We start from the raw sequence: 21,131 nt of genomic DNA on the forward strand, positions 1-21,131 counted from the left end.
CCTTACCAAAAACTCAAACAGAAATAACATCCGACTTTACCCACAGTTCAATAATCCCCCTTTGATCTACTGAACAACCTTTTTTCTTTTTTGAAAGAAACTACTACATATTTGTGTGTCTATGAGCATTGGCATGTATGCCACCTCACACATGTGCAGGTCAGAGCACAACTTTCAGGAGTTAATTGTCTCCCTACACTACCTGAGCCATGGAGAGTGGACTCGGGTTGACAGGATTGCTGAACCTTACCTACCTTTTTTTCTTTTAAAGACTTGTTTCATGTGGTCTAGGCTGAACTTAACTAGATATGTAGCAGGGGAGTGCCTTAAATTTTATTTTGATCTTCTTGCCTCCACTTCCCTGAATGCTTGAACTACAGGTGTCTTAGAGTTTTAGTGCTGTGAAGAGACACCATGTCTTATAAGGCAAACATGTGATTGGGTCTTAGTTTCAGTCCTCATCATGGCGGGAAGCATGGCATAATGCGGGCAGATTTGGTGTTGGAGGAGCTGAGAGCTCTACATCTTAATATGAAGGCAGCCAGGAGAAGATTATATCGTCCACAAGCAGCCATGAGGTGTTCTCTTCCACACTGGACAGAGCTTGAGGACTAGGAGACCTGAAAGCCGGCCTACACTGTGACAACTTCCTCCATCAAGGCCACACTTCCTAATAATGTTACTGCCCATGGACAATCATTCAAACAGCGCAACAGGTGAGTGTCATTATGACCATCTTATGAAGTGTTAATCAGAAAAACAAAGGCTTCCTCATACCAGGCAAGCATGCTACCAACTGAGTCCCTGTGATGAACTCTATAGAATTAACTTGCAGACCCACCTCAACAATCATGGAATCTCAAAGAATAAAATCTCTGCCTCTTTACATGCCAGATATCCTTTTCCTAGTGGTACAAAGGCTACCTACCTATCCAGACTTCCTGATGTCCCCATTATATCAGACAGAAAAGCAAGTCAATGTGCTTGCTGTTTTAACAACAAATCACCTTAGTTACCATGCACGAGGAGAATCCACAGGGACGTGTTCCCCAGGTGAGCAAGCCAGATGCCACTCCAGCCTCCTCCTCTAGGGTGTAGTCTTGCCCCCAGGGTACCTGAGGAGTTGGGCACAGTAAAGGCAGGGTAGCACTCATTCTCAGGTTATCAAATTCAAGTGCCATGCTGTGGCTTTGGGGATCACTGTAAGTAAAAAAACATGGTTATTCAGGTTTACTGTGAAGATAATGTAAATGTCAAGCCGCTATAAAAGCACTAGCCACTTCCAAGCAAGTTCTTTTAAAACTGTGACCGCACAAATACCAAGTACTAGAGAAACACCATTTTCCATTCCATTCTCCCTCCACCCTAATTAACTCTCCTATTCCTTGGTTCCAACAATTTATAATACGCCTGTGTGTTCATGTGAGTATGTGCATGGAGTACAGATGCCCTTGGAAGCCACGAAAGGGTATCACGTTCCCTGGAGCTGGAGGTGCAGGCAGTTGTGAGCTGCTCGGTTGGGTGCTGGGAACCAACCTCGGCTGTGAAGCAGTGGTGTCTTAGGTTTCTACTGCTGCAATGAAACGCCATGATCAAAAAAGCAAGTTGAGGATAAGGTTTATTTGGCTAGCACTACCACATCTTAGTCCATTATTGAAGGAAGTCAGGACAAGAATGCAAAAAAGGACAGGAACCTGAAGGCAGGAGCTGATGCAGAGGCCATGCATGGAGGAGTGTTGCTTACTGACTTGCTTTGCATGGCTTCCTCAGCCTGCTTTCTCATAGAACCCAGGACCACCAGCCCAGGCATGATACCACCCACCACAGACCGGGCCCTCTCCCCTGATCACTAGTTGAAAAAAAATGCCTTACAGCTGGATCTCATGGAGACCTTTTTCTGAACTGAGACTCCTTCCTCTCTGATAACTCTAGCTTGTGGCAAGTTGACACAAAATCTGCCAGTACACACAGTATGCACTCTTAGTGAGCTATGTATCTGTCTCACTCCTACTCCTTGTGTGTGTATGTGTGCAGAGGACAACCTCATGTGTTATTCCTCAGATGCCATCCATTTTGTTTGTTGAGATGAGTACCTTTCTGGGGGCTGGAGAGATGGCTCAGTGGTTAGGAGCACTGGATGCTCTTCCAGAGGACTCTGGTTCAATTCCCAGCACCCACATGACAGTTCACAACTGTCTGAAACACCAGTTCCAGAGGATCTGGCACCCTCACACAGAGATGCAGGCAGAAAACCAATGCACATAAAAATAAATAAATCTTTAAAAAAAGAAAAGTCTCTTGCTGTCCTGGAACTTAACGAGTAGACTAGGCTGGCTGGCAAGTCCCATCTACATGTCTTCCTTCTTGGTGTTGAAATTATCATTGTAAGCCACCATCTGACTTTTTCCACCCTCAGCCTTTAGGTATGTATTTGTTTATATTACTAATTTATTTTGACATAGGCTTTCACTATGTACCCCTGGCTGGCCCGGAACTATGTAGACCAGGCTGGGCTCAAACTCAGATATCCATCTAGGCAGATGCTCTGATCTCCCAGTGCTGGGATTAAAGATGAGTGCCACTAGGTAACTAGGTCCTTGTTTGCAAGGTAACTAAGCTGTTTTTCCAGGTGTGTGTGTGTGTGTGTGTGTGTGTGTGTCTGTGTGTGTGTTCCCTTTAAAGTCTGAAGCACCTAGGATCCCCACATTTGAGTGCCAATGGAATCCATGATTCTCCTTTCTAACCCTCAACTAAAGAAACTGAGGAAATGGCTGGGTTCAGAAATCTAGGAGAAAAAGGATCCCATAAGGCTATGTAATATCTTATGCTCCAAAGCAAATACCTGAAGGAACATGCAGACTAATTTACACATTAAATGAAGATGAAAGGCAAGAGGCTAAAAGCCAGTTAGATAGAACAGAATCAGTGGCTCCACAGCACACCAGAGTAGACAGGTAAGTAAGAACAAGAGAATTGGGATATGTGAGGGGTTTTGTTTGTTTATTTTTTGGCAAGAATGAAAATCTATAAACAAATAAAGCCAGGGTGAGATGAAGCAATCCCCACTTGGCAGTGACTACAAAACAAAAAGAACCTAGGTATTAGTCAAAGCTACAGGGTGAGGTTGGGAAAAGGAATGGGATTTTGGTCTCAAAACATCTCCCACATATTATGTTCTGGTTGCAGAGAAGCTGGGCAGGGTCTGTCTCAGGCACAAGACAGAAAGGCACAGACCAAACACAGGGCAACTGCACCACAGTTGTGTATATGTTTGTGTCCCCATGGTGGGATGAGAAGAAAACACAGTTTCTGAGATACTCTGGCCCAAGCACATGCATGGGAAGGATAGGTTCCCAAGCACATGCATGGGAAGGATAGGTTCAGTCAAGGGACACTGTACCAAAGGACCAGCTCATAGTTTTTTCGAATGACCAAGGCTATAAGAACTGTAGGTTAAGGCATATCCATGTGGAAGAGGACCAGCTGCGACTGGGCTGCCTAAAATTGGAAACGGGATAAAGTGAGAGCAAGCCCAGCGCTGGTGTCTCGTAAGAACTCGGTGTCAGCTGTTATGTCTCTTCTTAGTCATGACCTCATTTGAGCTGCTCACTGAGAAGCACCAGTGACTGGCACCTAGTATGCCACACGTCTGTGACTGTTGATAGCACCTAGTGGTCCTTGAGTATGAGGGGCTTGCCCATCTAAATCTGGCTGTACTTTCTGTATGGGAGCAATGCAAGCAGCTCCACTCACCGGTGTAGGAGTCTGCCCATTCTCTGTGCCCTTCTTACCTGGGTGACATACCCATATGCCTGGTATCTGCAGAACCAAAGGAGCCTCATTACAGTGAAAAATGTTACAATCAGGAAATGAGACTAGAAAATAGTAGTTTCAAACTGAATAAGGGCAGGAATGACACAAAACAGGTATAAATGTTCATGCATCTAATCTTAATATTCACATATCTGTGGTACCCTGCACAACTGAGGGCTCTAGTCACCATAGGCAACTTGGAATAAAGGTTGGGGTGAGGAAATCAAGTGTTCTTAAACTCACCAGCAATGCCTCCATCATCCATTGTTGGTCACCATTAAACAAGGAAAGACGACAGAACTAGATTGGGTAAGCAATGAGGCATCATTACATCCCTAGTGTACTATGTATTTTCAGTCCCCAAAAGGTTATGTCTTAAAAAAGAATTCTGCAAAGACATGTAACAACACTTGTACACAATTATAAAACCCATTTGCTTTCAGTTAAAACACAGTTTGGTGAAAAGCTGTTCTCAGGACAGTTTGAATTAAAGCCAGCTACAAATGGCCCCCTTCTGAAAAATCAATATTAACCAAGAACCATGGAGATTCAAATGGTGTGCACAAATGACCCAAGAATGTGGAACTCAATTATTTAAAAGATTTGTAGGAAGATACTTCTGATTCACCAAAGTCTGTCTCTAAAACAAATCTTTAAAAATGCCAATACTAACTTCCCTTTCTTCTCTAGACTCTGAACCCAATTTAGCTCCCTGCCCTGGAGAAAAGCTCTCAATGGTCTTCTTCCCAGCTGGAGTCCTCACTAAGAGGCACTGAAGAGAACATACTAAAAAAAATAATAATCACAAAAAGTTATCAAATGTCTTAAGTACTAAAGCCATAAGCAAGGAAAACCTACCTGAACACATTTACTTATTCTTTGAAGATAGTATCAATGCTACTCCAGTGATCCTCCAGCTCAGCTCCCCAGAGAATATGGTGACAGTAGGTGCAGGCCACCACATTTGGACTAAATCTGCTTTTAAAGAACACTTAGAGGGGCTGGGGATTTAGCTCAGTGGTAGAGCGCTTACCTAGGAAGCACAAGGCCCTGGGTTCGGTCCCCAGCTCCGAAAAAAAGAACCAAAAAAAAAAAAAAAAAAAAAAGAACACTTAGAAAGGATGTGCAACTTGCGGCATTTGAGTCATGCATTTCACAACTACCCCCAAAACACCAATCAGATATCAGAAATTAACAAACTGACTTTGAATGTTCTAATAAAATTAATGGATGAAATCCATTTATGAAGAAATCCGAAATGAAAGCTACTCATTTTATCAAAATCTCTCTCTCTCTCTCTCTCTCTCTCTCTCTCTCTCTCTCTCTCTCACACACACACACACACACACACACACACACACACACACACACACACGAGCCCAACTATAGGGAACAGAGAACAACTTCAGGCCCGCCAGGCCTGGGAAAGCAGTGTTCAGGCTCTGTCCCAAAGAAAGGACTTATCATCTCAGTCACCACTATCATCTCAGTCACCACTTTCATTGGCGCCAGTGAGGGGTTACATGCAGGTTCAGGTGGGAAGTGACTGAGTACCAGGCAATTTTTTCAAAGAGAAGGACACAGTCTAAAACAGTAAAGCAGAGTGCATACAGCCCTGGCAGAACCACAAATGCATGTGAACTAGTTTTAAAGGGAGACTTTGCTAGCAACCTGGAAATGGTAGCTCCATTGCTTACTTTGAGTGGGAAAAAACATATTTTAGGTACTCAATCCTTTCCAAATAAAGAAAACAATAACAAGTTCACATGTTAACAAAGAATATATTAAAAGTTTACATTCTTTCCACAACTGCATAAAAAAACAGGCATCTTAAATAATTACAAGAAACAATGAGCTCTCTATACTTGCAAAAATTAATACAATCAGAAAAACATTTACAAGAATATCTTTACTATCTAAAGATTTACAATGGTGAAAGACTAGTTATTTCGCACTAAACATCTGCCTGCTGAGATAAACATTCTCTAAAAAACGGTTTACTGAATAAAGTGACTACTGTTTTTTATTACTTTGTTTCTTAGCATTTAAAATAGTTACATGAATGGAAGGATAGTGTTTGACATCAAAATAAATTCTTGCAGCCTGATGTCTTTTAAGATACAGTATAAAAAGCAATAGAAAAACCACAACTGCATTATAAATGTTTTTGGTTCAAAATTTTATTTGAAATCTTATGTTTTCTTCCTAGACAAAAAAAGGTGACAAACACTGGTAATTTGTAAAACCTAACATATGCAGAGCCTGTATTTAGATCAAAAATACTTTTTTTCTTTTTTTCCAAGAATGTTATTTTATAAATCTTCAAAAATGTAGCATAGGTTCAAGTCTTGGGGCACTGAGCTGGCAATGCCAGGTTTGGAGGTTATCACTCTGTAGCTACACAGGAGATGACCATGCAGGGAGATGGCCTTAAAGAAGTAGTAACACTCTGAGGAGAGACCATTCACTCACCACAGGAAATGAGTTCAGTGGACAGCTACTTAGCCCGGCACTAGCTTCATTCATTAAATGGTGGACACTTTTAGTTTATCTCTAAAATGCATAGTTCAAGAAAGCAGATGGCAAGAATTAGTAACTGCAACTTCATTTTATTTCCCTTCTTCGCTGAATTTTAAGAAATAAAATAGGAATACTTAGGGACTTTTGATAGCTTTTTCAAGTGAAAAGATAAAAGGCAAAATTCCACATATAGCTTCTATAATATACAAAGTCAGTTAGTATTTTATAAAAAAAAAAAGTTTCAATATAAAGATTGCCTTTGCTCCCAGGGGTGTGGAATGCTGGTGAGTAGATGAGTCGGTGTCTCTGTTGAATGCACCTTAAATGGGAAGAAACAGCTTGCAGCGAAAGTGAACAGAGAGTTTGTGTCCCCTAATTTCCTTCCCAGGTGTGAACTTCCCTTTGTCTTTTGAAATATTTCACTGAACTTTGGATTCTGCCTATGGAGAGATTTAATTACAGCCTGCATAGAACAAAACAAAAACAGAACAAGAAAAAACAAAAGAGGAGCCCAAACCCTAAGTACCAAGTCAAGTAGTAAAAACTAATTTTGGACCCTTGCTAGTGCTTTAATACACATTTGCATATTGGGTAGTGATAATTTCACTGGTGTCCATTCCAATACCCCCACAGACGTCCTCACAAAAGGCAGGCAGAAAATGTTATGTTGTGTGTACGGTTCTTGGAAAACACATGGAAGCTGCAACATGGCATTTCCTCCAATCTTTGAAGCCTCTGGAGTGAATGGTGGTCTAGGATATGGTAAGGCTGTGCTCTGCTAACCTCATGCTAGCACTGCTTATCTCAATGCCACCTGAGTTTCAAGCTGACAGAGAACATTGTCAGTTCTAAAGCGCCAGTCGAAAGCCATGCTATGATGGAGAGAACATACCAGAGTTCAGCGGCTTTCACAACTAACCTGTTGCAGCCGATTGTAGAGCACCCCACAAACTTGCTTCTATTACTCTGCCTCCCTTAGCACGTGACCATCACTGATTATATGGAGTGATTGACAGATCGTTCTTTTATAAAAAAATCTAAGTGTGACTATTGCTGATTTAAATTCTCACAATTTTCGTACAAAAAGAAAGTTTCCTAGGACCACAAAATACCAATTATTTTTCTTATCAAGTGTCAGGATAATTTACTAAAGTTGGGGCTTGGCTTTTCTTATTGCTAAAGTATTCTAAAATCTGACTCAATACTGCAAATGACTCCTCTTCTTCCTTGTATGTTTTTGGCCTTAAAAACATGGCTAAGGGTTACCTCAAACTTAGGTGTCTGCAATAATCAGAAAACAAAAACAAACCCAAAACCAAAACCAAAAAAAACCTCTTCCCAGCATCCCACTACCCAGAAACCAAAAACCTTAATCACCAACATTAACCCAACTTCAAGAGTAATAGAATCCAACCCCTGCTGCTGAGGTCCAGAAAACTGTGAGGTCATTCCTAGCCAATAGTAATTCATCCCAAACTTAAATTCAAACATAAAAATTTCCAACCTTTATTATTTTTATCAAATATTCTGTCTTAGGACACAGTTCACAAGCTGAGGGCCTGCTGCTTTGCGACAGGTGAAGGGGAGGCCCTTTAATTGTGTGTCTGCTCATGACTCCAAAGGCTGAAGGCCGTCTTGAATGTCCTGTGGCAGAGCTTGCACATGAACTGTCTCTTAAATGTGATTGCTGAAAGGGGCGGGGCGTGGTAGAATAGGGTATCTGACTCCTGGGGTGCAAAGAGCTTCTCTGTAGCTGGGGCTGGGTTCTCAGGCAGGCCTGTGGGGCTGTCGGGCTCCAGGGGCTGAATCTTGGGCAAGGGTGGTGGAGGTGGCAGAGGTGGTGGTGAGGGGGAGTTTGTGGGCACAGGACACACCTCAGGCTCTTTCTGCACAGGCTCCTCTGTAGCCTGAGACATGTGGGACTGGAAGTGACTCCAGAGCCGGAAGTTGGTACGGAAGGCTTTGTGGCATACGTGGCAGATGAAGGGCTTCACGGAACACAGCAGCTCCTGGTGCCGCTCCAGCTGCTTGTGTGCCGTGAACATCTTTCCGCATTTCTCACAGGGCCATAGGCCGGCCTCCTTGCTGGGGCCGGCCTCCCTGGGAGCTGCGCTAACCTCAGGAGCCTCCTCCTCAGCCTCCTCCACAGGCTCCTCTTTGACTTGGACTTTCAGTTGCTTTGAAAGACTCAAGTCTTCAGGGAGGCAGGAGGAATCCTCAGAATCGAAGTTCACTTGTTCTGAAGAGTCGCTAAATGCCGTATCCTCTTTCGGAGTGGCCACATGGTTTACCTTGCTGGGCTCAGTCTGAGGCCTGGAAGCAGCTGCCACTTCACCGTTGTGGTCCAGGGTGGGCATGGAGAAGTTCTCTGCTAAAGCCATGTTGTTCTGGTTATGCACTTCCACCTGGTGCCGCCAGATGCTGAAGGAGGACTTGAAGGTGCGCATGCACTCCAGGCAAGTCAGCTTTTTGTACTCACACCTGTCCTCATGTTCCTGCTTCAGCGCGGGGGAGAAGAACCTGAGGCTGCAGTAAGGGCAAACGGTGGCGTTCCGGCACAAGCGCTCGTGGTTGCCTTGCTCTAGAAGAGAAGAGAGCTTAGCATTACAGAGGCGGCACGGGTAAACCTCCTTGCTCTCTACCGCGCGTGCTTTTGGCTTAGCAGCTCTGCTTACTCCGAGGGGCCTCTCTCCCGGGTGCATCTTTATGTGCTGCTTAAACTGAGAGAGAAAGCGGTATGCCTTGCCACAGTAGGCACAAATGTAGGCCCCTTTGGCTCGGGAGCGCAAGTTCCTCTTGATGACTTGCTGTGCTGGGGAGCTACTCTGTCCCTGGAAGCCAGGCTTGCTGCGCCTCAGCTTAATGATCAGGGCCTTCTTAATCTCCCTCTCTCTCACTATGTCAATCAGCTTTCTTTGGAATTTCTCATCCAAAACTGCATGGGAACTAGAGGCTGGCGATGGGTTCTTCACTATGCCGTGTTGGGTCTGACAGTGTGTCCACACTTTGAAGTTGGTATGAAACCTCTTGTGACAGATGTCACAAGCGTAAGGCTTCTCGGGGTTATGGTACATGTTAACATGGCGGTGAAGACCCGCGGTTGATCTAAAAATCTTAAGGCAATGTTTGCATTTAAATTTTTTGTTTGGTCTCGTCCCCTCCAACTCACCAAACTCCTCTCTGTTTAAGTCAGAATCTGGGAAGTTGCTGTCAAGGGAAGGAGGGCTCCTGCCCTCTTCACAGTTCTCTTCTGAGACAGCAGGCCCGTGTTCATTTGCCTTTGGCTTCTTCAAGGGTGACCTTCTGTCTGTCTGGAACCTTCTCTTTGCCGGGAGTCTGCTCATATCTCTCTGGTCTTCCTCTGTTTTGAGGGGCAGCTCTCTCGTGGCGGCTGCTGCTGCTGCATCTCCTCCCACAGTGACCCGGATGATGTCTGAGGGGTCCGAAAGTGGGCTGCTGGGCTCCGTCTTAATGCGTACCTCAGTCACAGGGGAGGCCTCCTCCCTGTCTGTCGACTGAGAAGCACTAAAGGACCTGAGGCGATGAGGCTGGAGCACTTGAGGCCTGTCATCCAGGACTTTTTTTTCACTGCAATCTTTTAAGGATGACTTTTGAGACATCGCACAGAACACACTGCCCGGTGCCTCATTTGCCGCTGAGGATGATCCCTGGGATGACTTCAAATCTAAGGAGGGGGAGTAAACAGGAACCTGGCTGTCCATAGATAGTGACCGCCTGAGGAGGCTTTTCACTAGTGGGCCACTTCTGTCAATGCTCTGGTTTGCAGAAGCAGGACCACCAGATGGGACCACCAGCCCTAGCTTAGAGTAGTAGAGCAAGTTCCTATCCTCCCCCTGACCGCCTCCTTTGCTAGTTTCTTTTAAGAGATATGGAGTCTCTGATGAGCTATGAAGAGACAGAACGGGGGGCCGTGGTCTCTTCAGTGCCAGTTCTATAGCTTTCCCCTTGGGAAGCTGGCTGCTCACCCCTGGTTTATCATCTGTGGCCTCTCTGTCCTGTGAAGGCTTTGGGGGCAGGACTGTAGTTCTCTTTACCAAACTGCCCCTATTAGGATCATCCAAAGCCCCAGGCTGTTCCAGAGACTTTGCATAGACTGCAGCACTCTCCTTTGTCCAGCTCTTTTCAGTTAAGGACAGACTATGAAGCTGCTCTGGTGGCTTGGCCACATGTGGCTTACTGGTGCTGGTCTTGACTGAACCACTGGGGGAGGCTCGGGCAGCATGGCTAAGGTCCTGCATGGCTGGACCACTGGCTTTCCCTGGCACTTCGCTCCTGCCCTGACATACAATGACACTTCGCTTTTGAGAGGTGGTTTCATCATCTTCCACTGGCACTCTTTTCCTGTTGGGACAGGCTGGAAAAGGAGCCTGAGGGGCTTTGGCAACGATGTTGGTCAGGAAGGAGATACCAAGGCTATACCCCAGCTCCTGCACAGCAGCAAGGCTGCCCTTCTCCACAAAGAGGGAAGAAGAGTAAATGTAGTTCAGAACGTTGTCAAAAGCATCAGGCTCACAGAAGTCCAGCTGAAAGACAGTCTGAGCCTCGTTCTCCTTATTCGTGAATAAACTCTGGAAGTACTCACTGCTGGCAGCCAAGACGTTCTTATGAGCTCGGAACTTCTGGTCTCCAACAATCAGGAGCACGTCACACAGCTGTCCCTTGAGGCGCTCCTCATTGAGGGCACTGAGCAGAGAGATGGCATGTGCTGGGTTGATGTAATGCAGTAGTCCCTCCATTCTGCAGTTTATCTGAAAGAAGAGGTGAGGCCATCACCATTTGTATTCCACAAAGGCCTGCACAAAAGCAATAGGTACACACAGAGAGGAACAGGTTTGCATAGAGAGGACACTTGATAACTAAGTTGAGCACTTAGGACCCTTACCCATCTAACACTTAGTTACATTTACTTTATTCAGGAAATAAGTATGGATTGTCAAAACTTTTAGCCTAGCTGTAAAGTTTCAACTGAAAGGTCACTGAAAATTTAAAACCTAAAGATGAAAGAAAGCGACTTGGTGAGTGAGTGTGAGCTTTGGGCTAGATGCAGGCCGTGGCGCCAGTCTCATCCTGTGAGCCCAGGCCTCTGTACATAGGTCTGTACATGAAGTAACAACTGTTTCTTCTAGCAAGGGTATGGCAAAGATCAGATGAACAAGTATCTAGTGTAAACACTCAACAAATGTGCTACTAACTGTCAAATTGTAAGAATAGGTTTAACTTAGTAACAGAGAAAATCCAGATTTCCACCTCTGGAGCGCTAAGGAAAAGCAGGCTTCTCATGTGACAGGATATATGGGCTCTGCTGTATGAGCACCTCCTCTCTGTGATCTAGTTTTCTATCACTGTCTCTATTTACAGTATTGACATGGAAATGGGAATGTAGCTTAGTACAGTACCTGCTTCGCATGTGTAAGACTCTGAATCTCATTACCAGCACACAGTGTATGTAAATGTGGGGTGTGGAGGGGGAGGAGACAGAGACATAAAGAATCAGACACTGATTTTTTTTACTATTAGAATGTATCCACAGTGACTAGATACATCTTTAACAGATTATTCTAGAGAGGGACTGCTACTGAGAACCACACTCAGCACCAGATACAAGTTAACAAGTCCAGAGCTCCCAGCTCCAAGCTGTCCAGGGTCAACCTTTACTAGTCACTTGGAGACTATGCTCTTCAGCTTTCAGAGAGAACAGAGTGCAAGATGCAGACAGGGGTGTGGCTCTGCCATAAGAGATGACACTAGCACCCACCAGGTTTCCTTCATGCCTGCCTGCCTTCCTTTAACAGTGGCATGCAGCTCTTTTACTTGTAACAAGGACTTGGATAAGATCCTTTTTTTCTTCTAGCCATTTCTATTTCTCACTCACTCCGAGTTCACTATAAGAACCACACATCTGTGTAAAGACACATCTCATCTTTTACAGGGATCAGCAGAAAAGCACCGAGCTTAGACTGTCACAAGGCTGACTCAGCCATGCACTGGCAGTCTGTAGCACTGAGAATTTCTGAAGATGTTGACACAGGGGAAACAGCAGACCAGAAGTAAAGATTGGGCAGACATTTGTCGAGTAGTTTTGTTTTTTCTTTTAAACTCAATTTAATGGTCTGAAACCAGCAATTAAAAAACAGATAAAGCACCAAAGAGAAAATATAAGAAAGTACTAAACGTAGCAAGGGCTTGGGAAACCTGTTTCAATTACAGACAGACATATCCTTATGTGCAAACACACATTCAGTTGAGTTGTAAAAGCAGTTTTTCTGGGAGGTAAGAGTCAGCCACTCTGAGCCCCAGAGACAGTAACAACTTCCACACAGTGCTGCTGAGGGGCAAATGGGATGATTATTCCATCCCTCACTCAGCTCCTAACACAGTACCTACCTACCGTGCTTTCATCAGTCACGAAGTACATTTGAGAAGACTGGAGAAAGTAGGGCATGAGCATGGGATTATGGAGAAATGACAACACAACAAGGTAAATACTAATGTGATATAAAACTGGAGCCAAGAGAGGAGGGAGTCATGGACAAGATCATCTCAGGAGTCAGACTGTAGGAAATAGGTAGCCATTGGAGGACCATGGGCAACAAGCCTGAGTTATGCCTTAATTATAACAGTTCTGGCTTCTTTGCAGATGACAAAGCAAAGGACACAGGAGTCTACTGCCATGGTAGCAGTAGCATGGGGCTGACACTGATTGTAAAGGCAGAGCAATTAAGTTTTCTAATGGCGTAACTACAGAGCAATGGGAAGTCAAGGATGCCTCCAAAGATCCTGCCAGGACAGGGAAAAGGATGGCCTTTGAGACAGATTTGACAGAGAAATTAGACTGCATCCCTAACTCTGCCTTTCTAGGGGATTCAGTTCTGACACTCTATAGGTCAGTGACAGCCTATTAATCTTACCTTTTACACATCTTTCTATTTCCTTTTCTGAGCTCCCTGCAATCTCTGCCCAAACATCTATATCTCAGTCACTGTATCAGGTTCCACTTTTGAGAGAAAAAAATAAGACACCAAGACAACCCAAAAATACAAATATAAGCTAAGATCCACCTAAAATGTACTAAAACTCTACTAACCACAGAGGATGTCAAAAAGACAAGCGCAGTCTTGTTCCCGGAGTTTAGTCTTGCACAAAAACAGCACAAAGCAATCGGTTGACAATGTACATTATGGAGATACAGAGGAATGTCTATGGATATCCTAAGAGATGCAGTACAAGTGAAAGCCACCAGTTCCAGGTGAAAGGCAGCCAGACGAGGAACCAAAGCATGTGGAAGAGACAGGGATAAGGTGAGAGGACCTGCACGGGACGAGCAGTATGTGCAGCACCACAAACAGACATAAAAGAGTCGTCCTGGGAACTGTCGTGACCCTGCGGGAGATGAAAGGGCTCTGGTAATCAAAATGAAGACACTGGAGTTCAGAAGAGGACAGCTGTTTCTACAGTATCTGGAGACTGAGGAGACGGCCAGGTGGAATGGATTCTCCTTCACATATGGGTTTCTTTTACACCTTAAGTCAATTATGAGGACTTGAAAACAATGGCTACCGTCCTGGTCCACCTGCAAACAAGGACTATTTGAATTCTTGTACTTTGATTACAGTAGGTGTAACCACTTATTGGATTTAGTAACTAAAGTTAAACACTGCTTGAGAGATCAAAGAGAAAAAGCAGAGCTGCGAGTGTTGCCTGGCAATCCAGCACACTGTGGCTGGGGAAGCTCAGACTAAGCCTCCAGACTTCTCAGACCTGACCCTTTGACAGTTGTGCTGCTGGGGGTCCTTTCTCGATGAGTGTTTAAGAATAGCAGACTCATGTTCCTGCATGAATTAACTACAACTCAACAGCAACACCAATGTCATAACAAAGCACTATGCCTGGCTTGCTCGTCTGCACCTCACTCACTATGCAGAAACCCCATCAATCGAGCAATCGAGCATGACAGAACAGCCTGGAAGGTGCTCAGAACTGAGCTGTGGAAGAAAAGGACTCTAAGAGCAGAAGCAGCTGAGACGATGACGACCTCCCTTAAAAAAACAGGTTCTGAAACAGGCTGACTTCCTTATTACATGGATCACCCTACAAATACCTTCCCAAACCCCCCAAGATGGTTCTACTTAATGTTGTTTTCAGAAGGTTCAAAAGGGGGAGAACGGAGAGAATTGTGAGGGTAAAAGCTCATGGCAGACAGCTATATGGGGGAAGTCTTCAGTCTGCTGCCACCTGTCAGGAATGTAATCTTAACCAGACTGTTCATCATTTCTCAACAGTAGTGTCCTTGCCTGATCAGTGCTAGCCCCACCTATACCATGTGTAAATCACATGAGGCATAAACAAGGCAACTTGTGAAAATCCCGGTCTGCAGAGCAAATCCCACCTGGCAAGCACACATCTTTCTTCTCTCTTCCTCTCCCGAGTGTTTGTGAGCCCGCTGTACACTGTGCATCATAAGAGGTGCTGATGATGGGAGGTGAGCTCGTTGGCTGGCTTCCTGTTCTCCTGCACCTCACATTCCTGTGACTGGGCAGACAACAATGTGATAAAGAAGGCACAGAGTGTGGAAGAACACTGCTGTCAGCAGGCTATCAATGTGGTCAGGAGCTGGTAGGGTGGATGAGTGAGTGACTGGTGGGAATCAGGGAAGGCTTGGGATTCACTTGATATTGCTGTTAAAAAGATCCAGAACTTCCAGGAATTTTATATGGCCCAGATTAAAATCTTTTGAAGCTTGCCCTGGCCTCAAGTCAATTTCCTAAAGTTCCACACAGCTGGACTCAATGAAATTTCTCCATGCCATCACACAAATGCCTATGACACACTAGATGCTGAGGTGAGACAAATCTTAATATATCTTAATATAAGTTAATTCAACCCAAGCATTTCCATCCTTACGTTACTTGGATGAGGGACTTTGGAGTTTAAGGAAGGTGGGCAATTTTGGAATAGAGTATTCTGGAGACAGATGCATAAGAAAGGGAAGCACACAGTCACAAACTCCACAGGATACTATGAAGGGAAGGTGAGAAGGAGATGAAAGGATTCAAAACAATCTCCCCTATTTCAATTTAAGAGACTGGTGCCACAGCAAAAGATCATTACAAAAGAGTTAGGCTCTAGGACTAGTCCAAACATGCACACTAATAGCTCTGTGGGAACTGTCCCTTTACTAACCTACAGCTAAGCTCTAGGAACACTGCCCTTTGCAATGGTGAAGCATGCCCACATGACCTACCATGACCCTGGAACTAGAGGGATGCACATGAACATCCAACATTTAACTACATACACAACTCATCCTTAGGCTCACACTCTCTCCACTTGATGTGACTCCGTGGTGACAGGAAGTTGGCTGAGCTTCAGTGTTGTCATCACTCACCTGGTAACACTGCAGACATCCCAAAATTCTCTAAAGTGCCTCCGGTTTCAAAGCTAGACAGGCTTAGGGGAATCCTTCATGGTGTCAGGTTACTGTACTCCATTTCAACACATTTCAGCCTCCCTCTCTCTAGTTCAAATTTGGTTCAGGGGCAGCCTCAGCCAGGAGGATGACTTCACTTTAACACAGTTTAGGCTCTTAGCTATGCTGCATACAAGCAGCCTCCGTTGGTCTGCTCTGGCCACCCAGCAGCCACTGCTGCTTCTGCAGAGACCCTCTGCATTGGTCTGGAAGAATACTCTTGCCTAGCAAGTGCAACCTGATGGTTGTAGGCATACAAACAAAGCCAGGCCAACTAGAAACTTTCTCCCTAGACTATGGTTCATGAGAAGACAAAGGCAATAGTTGAGTGGAGCCAAATGACTGATCTCAGTGTAGGCTGACTTGTACATTCTTGTAAGTGGTTTGGTTTTGTCATTCCTGTCCCAAGGTTTTTTTGGTGTTTTGTTTTGGTTGTAGTTTAAGCTTTTCCTCAAACCTCAAGAGTGATCATGCATTTTTTATTTTATTTTTAAAATAAATCCCCTTTTCAACCAGTCAGTTTCTGTTCTGGCTTATTTCTGCATACTGTGTGCTCATGTCCTGTCTTCCATGCTTGTCTTTCACATGCTAGATTCCTCAAGCAAGGCTTCCATTAGTGCCCCAGCACACACTATCTTCCATGAATGCAGCTTGCTCACTCGCCCTCTCCAAGTGCAAGGCATGGTTAAATATATGAGACCCTTCAGATATACACTGCATTCTTTACATGGGGATACTCAGAACAGACAAAGCCCTGCTGTCTAGAGATAAGGAAAACCCTAAAGTCAATTTCAATGTGTTAAATGTCTTCATAGGGACAGAGGTGTAATAGCTGGTGTAGTTCACAGCAGTGCAGAGGGAGTTCAGGAACCACCTTGGTCTATCCCTGACTCTCTTAGTTAAAAATAAAACAGGCTAAAATACAAAACCTATTTAAAGAAAAAAAAAAAAAAGCTTTACGCCTCTATAGACTCCTGTATTCAAACTACTCCTAAAATTCTTACCTACTGTGGCTTTTCCCTATTTCTGTTCCTGAGACACAACCTGCCTACCCGACCTCCTCCCACTCAACCTGAACCATCCAGATTTTGCCAAACCCCTTTTGCAGCACAGCTCAAGTTCTAGTCCTTTAGGAATCTTTTAGGGCTAAACACTTCCAGCCAACATCCTAGTTTGTCTCTTGAAGTTCTAACTTCTGTACCTTAAAAAGGTCTTTAAGACACAGCTAATTAAGTTAAAATGTACCTTAATCCAAAAAGAAGTGATGTCTCTGAACAAAGAATTAAATCAGAGACAAGCATAGAGGGAAGATTCTATGAGGAAACTATGTACAAGCCAAGAGAAGAGGCACAGGAGAGACCTGGTCTACCAACACCACTGTTACCTCCAATGTTCAGTTTCTGTAACTGTGAGAAAATGCATTCCTATTGTTTAGGTCACTGGTCTGTATACTACATTAAAGCACGCCAACTAAACAAACACAGTCTTAAAGTTACTTAAGCTTAGAACAAGTAAGCAAAATACATCGTGTGGCACATGTCTACAGTGCCAGTTCTTGGGAGACTGAGGCAGGAGGATTATGAGTTCAAGGCCAACATAGGCTGCAGTCCCTTGGCAAAAAGCAAATGCCTACCACCAACAGTAGGCACAGCAGTTGTCACACAGAGCAGGCACAGCGCCACATGTTTACTCCCTGACATATGCTAGCTGTTGTGTCCCACCAGGACTGCAAGCTCTTTAAGGGTCAATACATTCTTACTTTTGGCACTCCTCATGATGCCCAAATTGGGAATCCTACACAATAAATGTGATTATTTTTACTCTATACTCCAATTAAGGAGTAAAAATAAAGTTCTTTGATTGCTTACTCCAAATAAAGCTGGTCACTTTACTCACCTGTTTTAGACTATAGGTTTTTTTTCCCCTAAATTATTAATGGCCCCAATAGATTTGCATGTTTGAATGCTTGGCTCATAGGGAGTGGCACTATTAGGAGCTATGGTCTTGTTGGAATAGGGAGTAGGTGTGGCCTTTTTGGAGTAAGTGTGTCACTATGGAGGCAGTGAGGTCTCCTATGCTCTGGCTATTCCCCATGTGGACACAGTCCCCTTCTGAGACTTCAGATCAAGATGTAGAATGTCTAAAGCTTCCATACTTCCCATCATGATTATAATGAAACCTCTGAAACCGAAAGCCAGACCCAATTAAATGTTTTCCTTTATAAAAGTTGCCTTGGTCGTGGTGTTTCTTTACAGCACTAAAACCCAAACTAAGACAGTGGCACCCCTTACCATCGAACCCACAAATCTGCACTTCCAGTTTCTGAAACCCAAAAGTATCTTTTATCTCTCCTTTACTTGGCCACTTTGTACAGAAGGATTCAGATAGAAATATAAAGCTTTTGCCACTTGCCTCTGCACATCCCTCTGCAGTAACCCCACGGTGATTTCAATGCATCAGCTTTTATATGTGAACCCCTCAGAGGACCCCATTTGCTCCCCCGGAAAGCCTTCATTTCCACTTTTGGATTCCTAGCATCGGACTTGGCAGGTGTCTACCACGTAAAGAAAGCTCACTAGACCTGAGGCTTGGACTTGTTCATCTTCATCTCTCCAGAGTTCGTAGAACCCAGCATGGGGTGTTTTCTCAGCCTCTCCCGAGCTTTTGTGGCTGTATTAATAATTGAACTGACTCTACCTATTTCTGCTCAGACTTCAAGCTCCAGCCCCTTCCTTCTGAGCAGATCCATCTCTGATCACACTTGTCCTGCATGGTATGGTACTCGTGATCCACATTCTCACACCTGCTTGTCTCCAATCATCACCTTCCTAGGTTGGGTGATGCCAGCCATCTCTCTTCTGGCAGAAAATTCTTTCCTTTGCCCTTTGGCTAATCTCTCAGACCTGTAAATCCAGCCCTCAACCAGCTCTAGTACTGGGACAACTAAAATGGCTTCTCAGTTATCTCTTTCTCTAGAGCCCTCTATGCTAACTCTCTTGTTGCTTTTACTGTTCTCATACCTAATATTCTCTACTACATACTACTGTCAATTCCTCAAGGGACAGTTTCTATTGACAATTTATATTTCCTAAGAATGACACTGCCTATACCTTCAATAAACAGTAAATAAAAACGCTATGCTGTTTAAGTGCATCTGCTGAATTAAAGAGTCACTTTTAAGTAAGCCAAATTTCTACTTTAAAGTCAATATTTAGGGGTAAGGTTAAGGGTAATGATTAATCACCAGACATGGAGGAGGGTTTTCAGTGGAAACACTAACATGGATTAACCTACTTTTGCCCTCTGAAACAAGGTGGGAGGACCATGAAACAAACCCAGGAACTTATGACTCAGGGTCATGCTTATGAACAATCACCAGACTATGCTGTAACACAGATGTCGAAGGACGTAGAAGCGATTGGAGTTCATGCACCACACAAAATTTCCAAGCTTCAAAGGGCTGCTCAGTGTCCCCCCCAACATGGCCCCTGTGTCGGGCAACCTTAGGGAGTACCTGCTTAAGGCTCTCTGTACACGTGCTGCAGTGTGCGGTTCTCCAGAACCAAGAGCCTCAGGGACGCACAAGTGCATGGTTACAAGGTGCAGTCTCTGCAGAGGGGCACTCAAAGGTGCTCCAAATAACCAAGCCTGTGAGATGGGGAGACCCGGCCAAGATGTGAGCTGTAGGGAGGTCTTCCGTGCTATGTCCCCGGAGGAGGGTCTTTTTCCTAAGAAAAGCCTCGGGCCCGAGGGTCGGGGTGGGGAGTACGATAAGGTCTGCATGGGCTAAGGAGGTGGCCGCGGAGGTGCTGGCTGCCAGGCTGTCACGCTCCAGCCGCGGCAGGTGTGGGTGCCGCCACCGCCCACCAGTTTCCCGGCCCCGCGCGAGCGCGCGCCACCCAGCCCAGAGAGCGCGCCCTTGCCCGCAGCCGCGTCTCAACGGCTCTGCTGTGGCCAGCGCCCCAGACCCATACCGCGGTTACTCAGGCCGCCCCGGCCAGGGTGAGTAGCTCAGCGGCCTGGAGGCTGAGCATGCGTAGGAGCGAGGGTGAGGCCAAATGCGGGCACAGAGCATGCGCAGTGCAAGGACACATAGGGCTACGTGGGAGTCTGGGCATGCTCTGTAAGGACCGCGGCCCCGCGCACGCGTAAAAGGGCCCGACGCCCGCAACCCACTGGTGGAGGAAAAAAAGGAGAGAAATCACCTCAGAGTTACGTCAGGAAAGGCCGCGTTTTGCAGAGAGGCCGTAGCCCGGACAGGGCCCGACGTCCTCCTAGGGCGCGGAGCGTGACGGTTACTCACCGCTCTTCAGCCCTGGGGCAGGCGCCAAGCCCCTTTCCGCTCACACTCCGCTCGCGCAACCCGCAGCCTCCGCTGCCGCTGTGATTCCATCCATCTTGAATTTGACGTCATCCCACACCAGGGATGAGGTCATCGCAGGCAGCGCTCGTCACGTGCGTGGCGCTGGGATTGGGTGTCGATCGGCTGGGGGCGGGCCGGGGGCGGGCCTGCGGGAGCGCGGCCGCGTTGGGTCCCGCGCTTGGGTGCCTCTCCGGTGAGGCGCGTTCACGAGCAGTGGAGCGCAGGGACGCCCGAGGGTAGGCGTGTGGTCATGGGAAGCCCCTGAATGGGGAGTTATCGGAAAATAGCTCATCCCCATTTCTTCCTCCTGGGGAAAGCCGCAATGCACAAGTTGGGCCCCCAGGTTTCCCTTATTCGTTCTGTGGCTTTTTCAAACACATGTCCAAAACTTACCTTTTTAAAATGGTGTTGAAGCTGGGCAGGGTGGTGCATGCATATAATCCCAGCACCCAGGACACTGAGGCAGAATTCCTGTTAACTATTCTAAACTACAGAATGAGGCCCTGGCTCTTTTCAAAACAAAAGACAAAGAAAATGCAACCTTTTTCTTGCAACACCAGCTCTCTTTTAGCCTCTTTGCATGAAAATTACAGTTCCATTTGTCAGATGACTGTAAGCCAAAACCAGACAACTGGGTAACAAATGCCAAACTACCAATCACAGCTGTGAAGAAAGGGTCTCTAGGTCACAGAAGTTTTCTAGAGCCTGGAATATAGCAGCAGACAGTCTCGACAAGTGAAAATTCTACAACAGACTTTAAAAATGCCTACATCTTAAATTAGGTGCTCTATGTTTCAGGAAGTGTGTGATTTTCAAATCTGCTTCTGAAGGTGGGTTTTAGCTACATGAACCAAGGTAAAACTCAATGAAAAGCTCAATGAAGTGTGTGAGGGTTATGTGGGAGAAGGAATCTTGCATTAGCTAGATCCAAATTGGGGTGGGGTGGGG

The 21,131-nt window shown here is 45.4% G+C and overlaps 1 protein-coding gene across 18 annotated transcripts; it reads right to left on the minus strand.

The window, feature by feature from the left end:
• Nucleotides 1-5,574: 5,574 nt before the first annotated feature.
• Nucleotides 5,575-20,277, minus strand: Zbtb21 (zinc finger and BTB domain containing 21). 18 transcript variants are annotated; one of them, XM_063270576.1, is made up of 5 exons: nt 20,026-20,251; nt 19,335-19,468; nt 14,741-14,883; nt 9,503-11,102; nt 5,575-8,914 (listed from the first exon to the last, which is right to left on the minus strand). In XM_063270576.1, the coding sequence occupies exons 3-5, from the start codon at nt 14,810-14,812 to the stop codon at nt 7,926-7,928; spliced, it is 2,661 nt and encodes an 886-aa protein (XP_063126646.1). In that variant the 5' UTR covers nt 14,813-14,883; nt 19,335-19,468; nt 20,026-20,251; the 3' UTR covers nt 5,575-7,925. The 18 variants fall into 18 exon arrangements, with proteins under 18 accessions (XP_063126646.1, XP_063126649.1, XP_063126648.1 ...); XM_063270579.1 differs by having other exon boundaries at nt 10,937-11,102; nt 20,026-20,250; XM_063270578.1 differs by lacking the exon at nt 19,335-19,468 and having other exon boundaries at nt 9,503-10,018; nt 10,937-11,102; nt 20,026-20,249.
• Nucleotides 20,278-21,131: the final 854 nt, after the last annotated feature.

Source organism: Rattus norvegicus, chromosome 11 (assembly GCF_036323735.1).
Source record: "Rattus norvegicus strain BN/NHsdMcwi chromosome 11, GRCr8, whole genome shotgun sequence".
NCBI classification, from domain to species: Eukaryota; Metazoa; Chordata; class Mammalia; order Rodentia; family Muridae; genus Rattus; species Rattus norvegicus.